Source organism: Bombus affinis, chromosome 6, assembly GCF_024516045.1.
Source record: "Bombus affinis isolate iyBomAffi1 chromosome 6, iyBomAffi1.2, whole genome shotgun sequence".
Taxonomy (NCBI): domain Eukaryota; kingdom Metazoa; phylum Arthropoda; class Insecta; order Hymenoptera; family Apidae; genus Bombus; species Bombus affinis.
In genome coordinates, this window is record NC_066349.1 from 6,680,343 (window position 1) to 6,691,456 (window position 11,114).

The following is an 11,114-nucleotide window of genomic DNA, read 5'->3' on the forward strand; positions in this document are numbered from 1 at the left end:
CGCCCAATCACCTGTCAAGCAACGTGGTGGCCGGCTTAAAAGCACGCCGTCGAGAAACCCGTTTTTCCGGGTTGCAAACACGATTTAACATGCGTTACGTGAGAAATACGAACACGCGGAACGTAAACGAAAGAAAGCGGCAGAGTCACGGGAGAATGAAGGAATCGCATATCGGTTACGACTCACGTTTCAGTGGTTTTGGATTGCTCTGCTTGCGGCGTGACATCCTCTGCGTTCTGCCATCACCAAATCAGCGTCGACATGCTTGACATCGTTGCAGGTACGCGCGAGAAGACGAAGGTCGGTCGTCCCAGATCGTCGTAACGTTGTTGACATATAACAAGTGACACAGCACACGAAACGAAAATTTAGGAGTAGACGAAACAGGTTGGTTTATAAGACGACAAAGCCAGGGAGACAAAGAGATAAAAAAGCAACGAACAACGAACACTTCGACAGGCACAAAAATACGATTTTTCCGATCACCGGACAATATACGTCTCTGATAAATGATACTTCCTCATCGATTCCGGATTGTTCTATTAACCCGCTCTTGTGATTCCTTCTTACCCCGCGTTCGCAGTCGGTTCTCGCGTTTTTCACGCACAAACGCCGATGAAAAACGTATACACGCACCACGACGTACTCGTACCGCGGCCGCTGTCAGCGAGCAACTAAACAAACGCGATACCAAACAACCCCCACTCCTGCAAATGCAGCGTGACTACGTGCTACTAAGTAGGGGAATCGGTGAGGGGGGAAGCTCCGCCCATTACTCGAGTTCAGCTTCTGAAAGCGGGAAATTTTAAAGATGTGTTTACCGGCAGAGAATGTTTGTCGAGTGTATCAGATGGCGGTAGTGCGTCAATGTACATGATATCGATTATCTGAAATTCAAATTAAAAGAATTCGAAAGATCTCCGAAAAATACTGATAAAAGAAGATAAAAATTAAGATAAGCTATATCATTTTTTCAATTATAAAAGGAATTTAATGATTGATGCAAAATATTATATAAATATAAACAAAATAAAATCTCAAACGTGATGATCGATTATTGACATTAATATTGATGATAACTATCGTGGGTTTTATTTTAAAAAGCCTACTTTATGAATAGCAAATAATTTTTTATGAAAAATAGTTATAACTATTGGTTGGTAACTTGGTAGAAGTTCTCTAGCGACATCTACGGCCGAATAGTGTAGTTTAACACATAATGTAGTTATTCTCATCTGGTAATCAAACTGAAATTTTTTAAATTGGCAACGGTAGATATCAGAGACATCATGTGTACCGACAAAAATATATTTTGCACTATCGACTTATACGTTTACATGAATCTTAATATTAGTTAGAATTAAATATAGAATGGATAAATAAAATTTGGATTTCATAGTTATGATTTAAAATTATAATATAATTTTTTCATATCAAGCTATAAATACATGTTGTTGAAAATTATTTTGTTTTAATTAATTTCATTAATTTGTCATACTTTCCTATACAATCCTCTCCTAATCCTACATAAATATATTAACTCAATTTTTATTTCACAGGTGAAATATTTACAATTTTATTTTACAGGTAAGATATCATCGTCGATGCTTATTTCCCAAGGTTGAAACTTCCACTCAAGGCATTTTTATCGTCCATATTTATTTGCTTGTTCGGCCGTGGATGAGAAGTACGTATCCTCAATCCGATCCAATTTTTACGTGGCACCGTTTCTTCGAATGTAAACAAGTCAAAGACCAATTATTCCCACTTCTATTACTGAGAAAGAAAGATACGTGCTATTTTCGGTCGTACAACGAGACTGAACTCAGACGATGTACCAAATGCATTCGCAATCGAACTTTGCGATATATCAAACACATCTCCGCCAACAATACGAACACTGTCCTCTATCGAACATACTTTTGGCCACGAGTCGCTGTGAGTACGCGTTACTTTCCATGAAGGGCTATGACCTGTTTAACAGACACGCCCCATGCTTTCAAACCCGTGGATAACATAAAGCAAAAAACAAACCGAACGCAGTAATAGACACTGTACGCTATACGAACATACTTACATAAATCGCGGATTTTTATGCATTTATGGAAAATTTAGAGATGTAAACATCTAATGGTCAAACGTACCTATAATATTTCCTTACTTATATTTATAAAAGTATGAGATCGCATTAGTATTCGCAATCTAAACATAATACGGAGTTCTATACTTCGACTGTAACGAATACGGAAGATTTCGAGGAACAGAGAAGAAAGAATTAGAAGGTTAAGTCAGAGGCATCGCCAAGAATAGGACGACGAAATTGTCAACAATTGCATTTGTACAGCAACAAACTACAAATGTAACGTATAAACGATGAGATATGTAGTTGTAATTCTGTCGAAGTGCTGTCTGAAGGTCGGACAAAGGAAAAGACGCCGCAAGGCTAATGGCGAACGCAAGAAATTTAAAAAAGAAAAATAGTTACAGGAAGGAACCATCGCAGCAAGACAGTCGCAAAAGTAAATGCATATTTCTAATCAATGCGTAATTCTAATTATACGAGCATAATATAGTTTTGTAATCGTATCGAGTAATAATTATTCAATAATTTAGCATACAGTACTGCTGCAACAAAAACACTGATGAAATAGCACGCCCTTAAGTGAACTCAATCGACGGATGCGCATGTTCGCAGGCGAGCCTTCGTGTTGACGCAAACCGAAGAAAAGCATTACCTCCATATTTTCAAGCAAAGAATCTCAAACCTTGATAACTCGTATATAGATAAACATCGAGATTCTATGAAAACATTCTCGAGTTTACCAACTTCTCCTTACTACGTGTTACAAAGCAGTCACAAAACAATTAAGTCTGATAGTGCAATTTTATTGCTTGATAAAAATTTTAATTTTGTATACTCATAGATAGATTTCATACATATCGAATAAATTGTATACCAATGTTATTGTGTCGTTACTATAATCCTTGATATAATCCGTGTCACAGTAATCTGTGATACTACAGTAGCGATATAAAAATTGAATTTCTATTTGATATTTAAGATTAAGATTTCGAATAAAAAAACTTTTGAAATTTAATATTTCAAACACGAACCTTGTATCTTTAACTTACAGTTTCCTACTTAAGCTTTGCATTATTTCTTTTTGGCGTCTTTCTTGACACATACTAAACACTGTGGTTATTTTTGTACGTGCTTTCCTCCTTTGTTCGGTGTACGTTTAAAATGCACGTAACGTGCAACGTTCAATCACTTTAGTCATGTTATTAATTAAAATTGCGAAACAATACGACACGCTATATAATACGAAGATCGGGGAAGGTCGTACGGTCAGCCTTGAGGCCCTCTACGGGGAAAGTAAGATAGAGGAGATACAAGTCGAATGTTTTGAACGAAATTCGTTCGATATAAGATACACTTTACGCTTGAGGACCCGATTTTTACGAACTTTCGGTTAATCATACCGGATGCTTCTCTGTCACGTTCTCTTACTGACTTAGATATTTATTTTAAAAACAATGTCAGCGATACTTTTGCAGAGTTAACACGAAGCTGGCGATAAAGCATGAACAGAAAACGCACACACGATCATCGATCACGAGTTCGTCGAATGATTCCGTTGTTGTCTATCGTAAACATTGGTAGCCATTCGTCAAATCGACGGGACGCGTGGCTGCTCACGAGAATCGATATAAGTTAATTAAAGACTGTAAAATTATTAAGAGCGACGAATAACATTTATAGTTCGGTTCACTATACGGACATCCGATAAGAGAATGATGAAATACTAACTAAATTTTTTGATAAAGACTTTCGTTATGAAAGAAACAATTAAAGTGATTTACACTTCGTTATTCTTCTAATCTTACCGCGTATTTTCCGATCGTTCATGGGAACCGTTGTCGATTATTCACGGCGACGTAAATAAGCATGGAGCGGGACTATCGAGTGTTCTAATCGTTTTACCAATATAGAGCGCAGTCGAGAACGATAATGCACAGAGAACAGTGAAGATATCAAATGATAAAATCAAATTTACTAAAGACACAAGAACACTAAGGGAAAAGAATTTACATAGTAATATTCCACGCGATTGCTCGCTGCGTGATAAGAAGCTTGTTCAAAAAATAGCGATAAGGAACCAATGGATATACGTAGAAAGTCACATAGAACTTGGTCACATGGAACTGATTCACGATTCTACGCCTTCACCTATTTCGAACCGACAAAAATCTAAGAATTCGTCCAACAATATTGCTCGTTTCGACGTCTAGTCGATGCAGCAGGTCATTCTCTTCTTAATGAATCATTGCAATATGCATTGAATATGCATTAACAAAAATACGCAATTATGTGCATCTTACACCCAATACGATTAAATGATAATCCGCTACGGGAACTCTATTTTCAAAGCCGATTATGACGTACATAGATTGTTTCTTTCAGTGGCTTCGAGTTCGAACACAGGATAATTTGGATCTCACGAATTCCACTAAGACGACGTTAATTCGTAAAGCCTCTTAAAGAATTGCGTTAAGGGACTCGTAACCCAAGCTTGTTCATTTATTAAATGAAGGAAAAATACTCACGCGTTAAGTTTTAAAAAGAATATCGTAATTTCGAAATCTTTCGATTTCTTTTTATTTCATTTCGTCAATTTTATTTCGTAAACATGATAGATGATCAGGATTCGACACCATTACTTTGCCAAAGTAAAATATGGTCACATTATAATTGAAATAAATTAATAATCTACGTTTAAACCTCCTTAGCGTCGCAGTAGGTCATGTTATATGAATTATATTAAAGATGATAATAGATAGATATTTTGTATGTTCATAATCTAATTAGCCTATATTACGATTTTCTATGAGACGAAATTTAAAAGTCATAAAAAATCTAAAAGAGCAAAAAGAAGGTATATATTTAAAGACAGAATATAATGACTCTTGTGACACGTGGATTTCAAAAGTAGAAAGGAGCCAAATACAATATAATAGATTAATGACGCGCAATAAACATCAGTTGTCAAGTTGTTGTTTGTAAGTTAACTATTTGTTATCTTCTTACGACCCCATTTTCTTTTAGTGCGCAACCGCGATATGTGGGCCACAATATGAACATCGTCTCAGTTTACAGAGATTTCCGCATTTCCAAGAGAGACGTCGTGGAAAATCACTACGCGTTCATAGTAACAGATTTATCAAAGGACAGAAGTTTTCTTCGATGCAACCATTCTATGTAAAAAGCTAAAAATGCAATTTCTTGTATCTATGAATGGCACCGATTATACAGCATAGTGCTATATACGATCTTCAAGGCGAATTCTACTATGTTTGCATTCGAAACATGAAAAAGAAGAACAAAAGAATATTCGCTAAATATAACATTCAGCTAACGATAAAATTATTCCATTTTCCCTATATGAGCTGTCTTTAAACGATCCGGCTTTAAATAAATACGGCTGCGAATTTCTGCCGATGCAGACAATCAATCAACCAGCCGACCAATTTGTTCGGCAAAGAAGACGCTGCAGAAAAATACAACGGGATAAAGAGAATGATGGAAGAGGAGAAGGGAAAGAAGAGTCAAAGACCAGCACCCGCCCGAGCTGAATTCGAATTAACCAGTCGCAAAGTAGGCGACCGATATATTTAACGGCAGACTGCATCAGAATGCTTCCTCGTTAAAATCCGACCTCCCGACGACTTCGCTTTCCTAGATTTTTCAGTTACCTGCTCTCTTCAACCCTCTCCATATATTACGCGTATATATACATACGTATATTGTTCCTTCAAAACACAAAAAATGCTCGAAGAATAAGTTGAGAGAAATCCAGATGCAATAAACCAATAAATGTCAGAGCGGCTACAGATGCATTGCTGCAGACTTTAGATACGTTGAGGGAGAGTGACATGACAAGGATGCTGAACGGTGAAAACGACATTCCTAGAATCGTAATATATTTTTCCTCGTTTATCTGTTAACAACAAAACATCTTCGAGAAGGTCAGAAATGGTAACCGGATACGGAAAAGTTATTAAAAATGAAATCATCGAAGCGTCGTACGCGGTTGTTTATAAGAAGGAAATATTTATGCAGCGAGCTTAGAAACTCTCACGTTACAACGGCGCAAAGGGGGGGGGGAAGTAAGTGTGGCGAAAAGGCAATTCGGAGGCTCGCCGTGGCTTGCGAACGTTCGGTCGCGGCCAGACTACATCGACGAAGAGTCGCAGGAAGAGAAAAGGCGAAGAGATAGAAAGAGCGAGTTAGATAACTTCGAAAGGAGGTGTAGGAGGGTTGAAGTTGCATGACGCTTGGTGAGCGCAGCGATACCATGACGTATCGACCGAGCGCGCCACGCAGACTGACGTCATGATCACGGCCTCAGTCAGACCGCGAGCACGTGAACAGCACGCTGGTGATCACGCGGTCGTCGGCTGATAGTACTCCGCTGATTGGTCAACTACGGCGAGCCCCTCCACACCATTGGTCCGAGTGAAGCGCGCCGCATGATCACACACACAACTAGCACGGCGTGTCGAGCCAACCGACCTGAGAAAGCTTCATTGCATTACCAGACGTTCAACGGTTACGTCCCTTAACCTTTTTTCGCTCGAAATACGGTATACGTGAGACCGCGTTTTCTCATCAACGGGCGAGCCTCTTTAACGTAAAACATACTCACGCCATATTTTCTCTAAAAAATGGATGCTAATCAAACACCTCTTTCACCACCGGCCTCACCCCAATTCAAACACGTAAGTGAACGTTGAATTAAAAGTACCGCCACTGTAGACAGACTAGCTGCCCGCGAAATATGAATGCAGCTGGAAACTGCAACCTAGCCCTGTTTCACGTAATTCATTTTACATCACAATATGTCTTCATTTCTATTCTTATTTCATATCATTTCTATTAATTTTTTTTCTCTCGTATTTCTCTTTGCTTTGTACATTTTTTAAAGATTTTGTAGATTTTCTGTTTATAGTCCTTCTAGTTTATATTTCTCTGATGTGGTTCTTATAATTGAATTCATTATTTAATGCTTAATTAAAAAATTATCTTTTCTTTCCAGATTGAACCAACGATTCAGTCTTCGTTCAGCGTTGCAGCACTTTTGGGAGATAAACTTCTACAGAAAACGAAGACTGCTGATATAAACGTGAAGAGAAACGATGACGGAAATGCACGGCCTGGTTTACCTCCAACTCCACAACCTTCTGATTCGGAAGAAGATGAACCTTTCCGAAAAAGGCGATGCGTGGAACAATGTGAATTGGCAAAAGTGAGTATTATGTTATCGATACTAATAGCCTTCTCAGTATGCATCTTCATTGCAAAACTACCTTTTTTTGATTTTTTCTACCCGATCGACAGACCACTCCAATGTACATAGACGCATGCGCGCATGCTTTATAGAGTTGTTTTGCAAGATGACCCCATTTATTGCGTACACATTGCGTGCGTTCACTCGTACACCATTTTTGATGCTTATCCTTCGAGCAAATGGTTTATACCTTCTGATGGTAGTTGTTGCAAAGTAACATTTGAATCCGTATTTTCCAAAATATATAGATGTCTCTTAAACGAATGATAAAAAGCCTGAGCTTGTTATATTTTCACTTCTTTTTAATTTTTTCTACATAATAACATAGAAAATATAAATACAATATTTTTTTTCGATCTATCTAACAAATTTTTGTTAATCTAATTATCTAAAGAGAAGAATGAATTGTTACAAATTTGTATTTTTTTAAACAGTTACTCTTAGACGGTACGCCACCACCAAGTCCAGAACCAGCCCGTGTTTCGGTGATAATGCGTGCCAATCGAGATGGTACCTACAGTCCTGCCAACTTGATACCAAAGATTACCACGATATGCTCACAATCAGTTCCACATGATCCACAGCATATCTCCAGTTCACAGTCCGAATCGACTACGCGGCAAAGTACAACGGAGCCGGAGAATATACTGAAGAGTCTCAAATTCAAAATGAGTTTGCGGAAAGAAGAGATTATTGTAAATAATAAAAATACGGATCGCGAGACTGTACAACCAAAATTACATCCTCTAGCACCAAAACCTGCGCCGATTATGGTAACCGGACTTTTAGGATCGCCTTTGGTTCTTCCACGAGCTCCTCTTTTATTAGTAACTGCGCCTACGACTACAACAGCATCAAGTGTAACTGCACCAGAGTCAACTGCACGACGTCGTGTTTACGAATGTGAACATCCAGGTTGTGGCAAGAATTATTTTAAGTCATCTCATTTGAAAGCCCATACACGAACCCATACAGGTGAACGACCATTCTCATGTCCCTACGAAGACTGTAGCAGACGATTTTCAAGAAGCGACGAACTTTCACGGCATAAGCGAACGCATACTGGAGAAAAGAAATTTGTTTGTACTGTTTGTCAGAGAAGATTTATGAGAAGCGACCATCTGGCAAAACACGTTAAACGGCATACCAGAGATAGGTCTTCATCCACGAGTGTCTCCAGCGCTCAACCTTCTGTCACGCAAATGACATCCACACCTTTAAGAGTAAGCCTACTTCCGGTTATAGCACCACGTATAACACAATCGACTCAACAAATAATTGCACCGCAATTAACAGCTTGAAAAATACGAGAACAGTGACCTGGTATCACTTAATATTTAAACCTGTATTTAAAGCAGTGAATCGAGCTTTAATTATCGCAGAATTAAGCATTCCAACATCATGAGAATATTAAGATTGTCTTTTGATGGATAATCAAAGACAATATTTTACGATAACAATAGATATTCTCTGCGAAAAAATTTATCCCGAGAAGATTTTCCTAACTCCACAATCAAACAATAAAATTGACGGGGAACATGTCGACTTTGAAGTGTGAAGATTGCAAGAATACGAATACGCTCCTATATGTCTTTTCCGATGTGTGCCACAGTGTGATCGTGTAAATTGAATTAATAAAAGCGTACTTAAAAGGAAAGAACTTGAAGGCACGAGGAGTGATGATAAGTCATAAAATGAGGCTTTCTTTGCCGTCCGTGAACCAAGTACCTAAGTGTGACTGTGATCTGTGATGCATAAGCGCGTTGACCGAGAAAAAATATTTATTTAAAAATGCAAAGACAGTTTTTATCAGTTGTATACATAACGGCTATGCAAAAGTGTTAAGGATTATGCTATTTTCATTATCTTCAACTAGTTATACATATATGTATATTAATTAAGGTCATATCTATCTATGTGTATATATGTATATACATATAACTCGTCCAGTTAAGTGATATACTAGACGAAGTAAGACTTTAATATTATGTATAAAAATAAGTTTTAAAATTTTTTCTACAGAAACAGAAATTAATTAAACAACTTATATACTTTCATATAAAAGTATCGTTAATATACATAAAACTTAGTACACCTTACACTGTCCTTCCTGTATCCTCAGGCATCTAACTATATACGTTATCGATTTACAAAAGTGTCTTGATCAATTTTATGTAATTCTTATAATTAGAGATTCTCGCTTGATCAACTTTAGTAAGTAGAGTGTTTTATAAATTACTTAATTAAATATAATTACTAATTTTGACAAAAATAATCCTTGTTATATTTTTTATAAATTAACATAATGCAATACAACATTAATAAGCAAAAACTTGATAGTAAATCTTTAACTTTTCAACTTCATAAAAAAGTAAGATCAATATACATAAATAAAAGATCATAGATCAAGATGACTAATGAAAGAGAAAAAATTGCTAGTGCAGTATCTGTTGTGTTTGCACTACATGCCGTAATAGGACATGACTAATAATCATTAATTATTATACATTATTTCGAGCCCTTAGTTATTTTTAAATTTCGAACATATCATAAAACTTAATCGTTAGCAACTGTGTTCACATTGAATTTTAAATAAATGAAGTAATAGAATGTGATATCATTAGTTGTTTAAATATTCGACCATTATTTATAGGTATTATGTGAATTCGTCCATTCAACTTTTAATCTGAAAAATATAAATACATTTCAATTATATTTTGATTAAGAATACCTCTTAAGTATGAAATATAAATTACATAGAATGTTAGAATATTAGGATATACATACAGCAACGCATTCAGCAAATCATATCAAAGTGAAAACTTTCCATCACGCATCATACAGAAAGCTAGGTTGTGTTCGAATGCGTGTGTAGGATATTATCCTCGTTGGTTAAAATTCACTAAGGTTGCATTCAGATTTAAATTAGCCGATACTTTTTCAAATACTAAGATCACATGAAAAAATTGATTTTCTAACAGTACATAAATTTTATACAGTTTTTAATGTACAAATAAAACACAAGTATTTCTGTTTTTCAATAATATAATATACGAATGTGCCTTGTATATGAGTTTACTGTATGAGTATATACACACTATTATGTGTATTATACATACTATTTTTATTATACTCATATTATTTTTTATGTATATTATTAATAAAAAATATAATCCACGCAGAGAAAGTAGGAAAATTTCATTGTAAGCATTATCACATTCTTTATACGCGTAAAAAAATCACGTTAGCGTCAAACATAATTCGCAAGGTCATCGATTGAGATAAGATTTTTTATCAATTGTACGTATTTGTGGGAAAACTGTATTGCCCAAAATACGTATTTTCTAGCAAATATAAATACACTTTCGAATATTTCTGCGCTTAGTGATTTCTGTATTATAAAACTAAATTTTTCCAATACCATTGAATAGGCTCTGAACGAAATTACTGCAATATATGTAATAGCTTCAGTTCAGTATTACTTGACCAAAAATTTATGCGGATATATATGTATGTGTGGATTAATTTTCTTTCTTTGCATATTGTTAGTAATGATATATATTTATATTTTATTAGCGCTTTCTTTTATCATTAAAATGTTATCATTAAAATAATCCTTAACAATGTACGCGACTAAAGAAATATTCAAGAAAAGAATCGTAACAAATTTTTTTAGCTTTTGTTTATATTCTTGGCAAACTAGCGCGAACTAAGTTATACAGGTCAATTTAAAGACATGATCCTCATTAATGGCTTCTCACGAAA

The 11,114-nt window shown here is 36.0% G+C and overlaps 2 protein-coding genes and 1 long non-coding RNA gene across 3 annotated transcripts in view; 1 reads left to right on the forward strand and 2 right to left on the reverse strand.

Annotated features, from left to right (window-relative positions):
• The window catches only part of LOC126917310 (zinc finger protein ush), a 202,203-nt gene extending 201,509 nt beyond the window's left edge, over positions 1 to 694 (reverse strand). Inside the window, exon 1 of the mRNA XM_050724058.1 lies at positions 187 to 694. Within this exon, the coding sequence (XP_050580015.1) occupies positions 187 to 226 (40 nt within the window). The 5' untranslated portion in view covers positions 227 to 694. The remainder of the gene's footprint in view (positions 1 to 186) is intronic.
• A 5,856-nt stretch (positions 695 to 6,550) lies between these two features.
• On the forward strand, positions 6,551 to 9,413 carry LOC126917325 (Krueppel-like factor 10). Its single transcript, XM_050724089.1, has 3 exons — positions 6,551 to 6,780; positions 7,098 to 7,307; positions 7,784 to 9,413. The coding sequence occupies exons 1-3, from the start codon at positions 6,727 to 6,729 to the stop codon at positions 8,648 to 8,650; spliced, it is 1,131 nt and encodes a 376-aa protein (XP_050580046.1). The 5' UTR covers positions 6,551 to 6,726; the 3' UTR covers positions 8,651 to 9,413.
• A 196-nt stretch (positions 9,414 to 9,609) lies between these two features.
• LOC126917371 (uncharacterized) lies at positions 9,610 to 10,406 on the reverse strand. Its single transcript, XR_007710922.1, has 2 exons — positions 10,137 to 10,406; positions 9,610 to 10,035 (listed from the first exon to the last, which is right to left on the reverse strand). It is a non-coding gene; the product is annotated as an uncharacterized LOC126917371 (long non-coding RNA).
• Between the last annotated feature and the right edge of the window lie 708 nt (positions 10,407 to 11,114).

Excerpts from the sequence above, each read along its gene's own strand:
- LOC126917325 (XM_050724089.1), top strand. The coding sequence starts at position 6,727 with ATGGATGCTAATCAAACACCTCTTTCACCACCGGCCTCACCCCAATTC. Across the intron at positions 6,781-7,097 it reads CCTCACCCCAATTCAAACAC|ATTGAACCAACGATTCAGTC; the intron begins GTAAGTGAACGT and ends TTTTCTTTCCAG. Across the intron at positions 7,308-7,783 it reads AACAATGTGAATTGGCAAAA|TTACTCTTAGACGGTACGCC; the intron begins GTGAGTATTATG and ends TTTTTTAAACAG.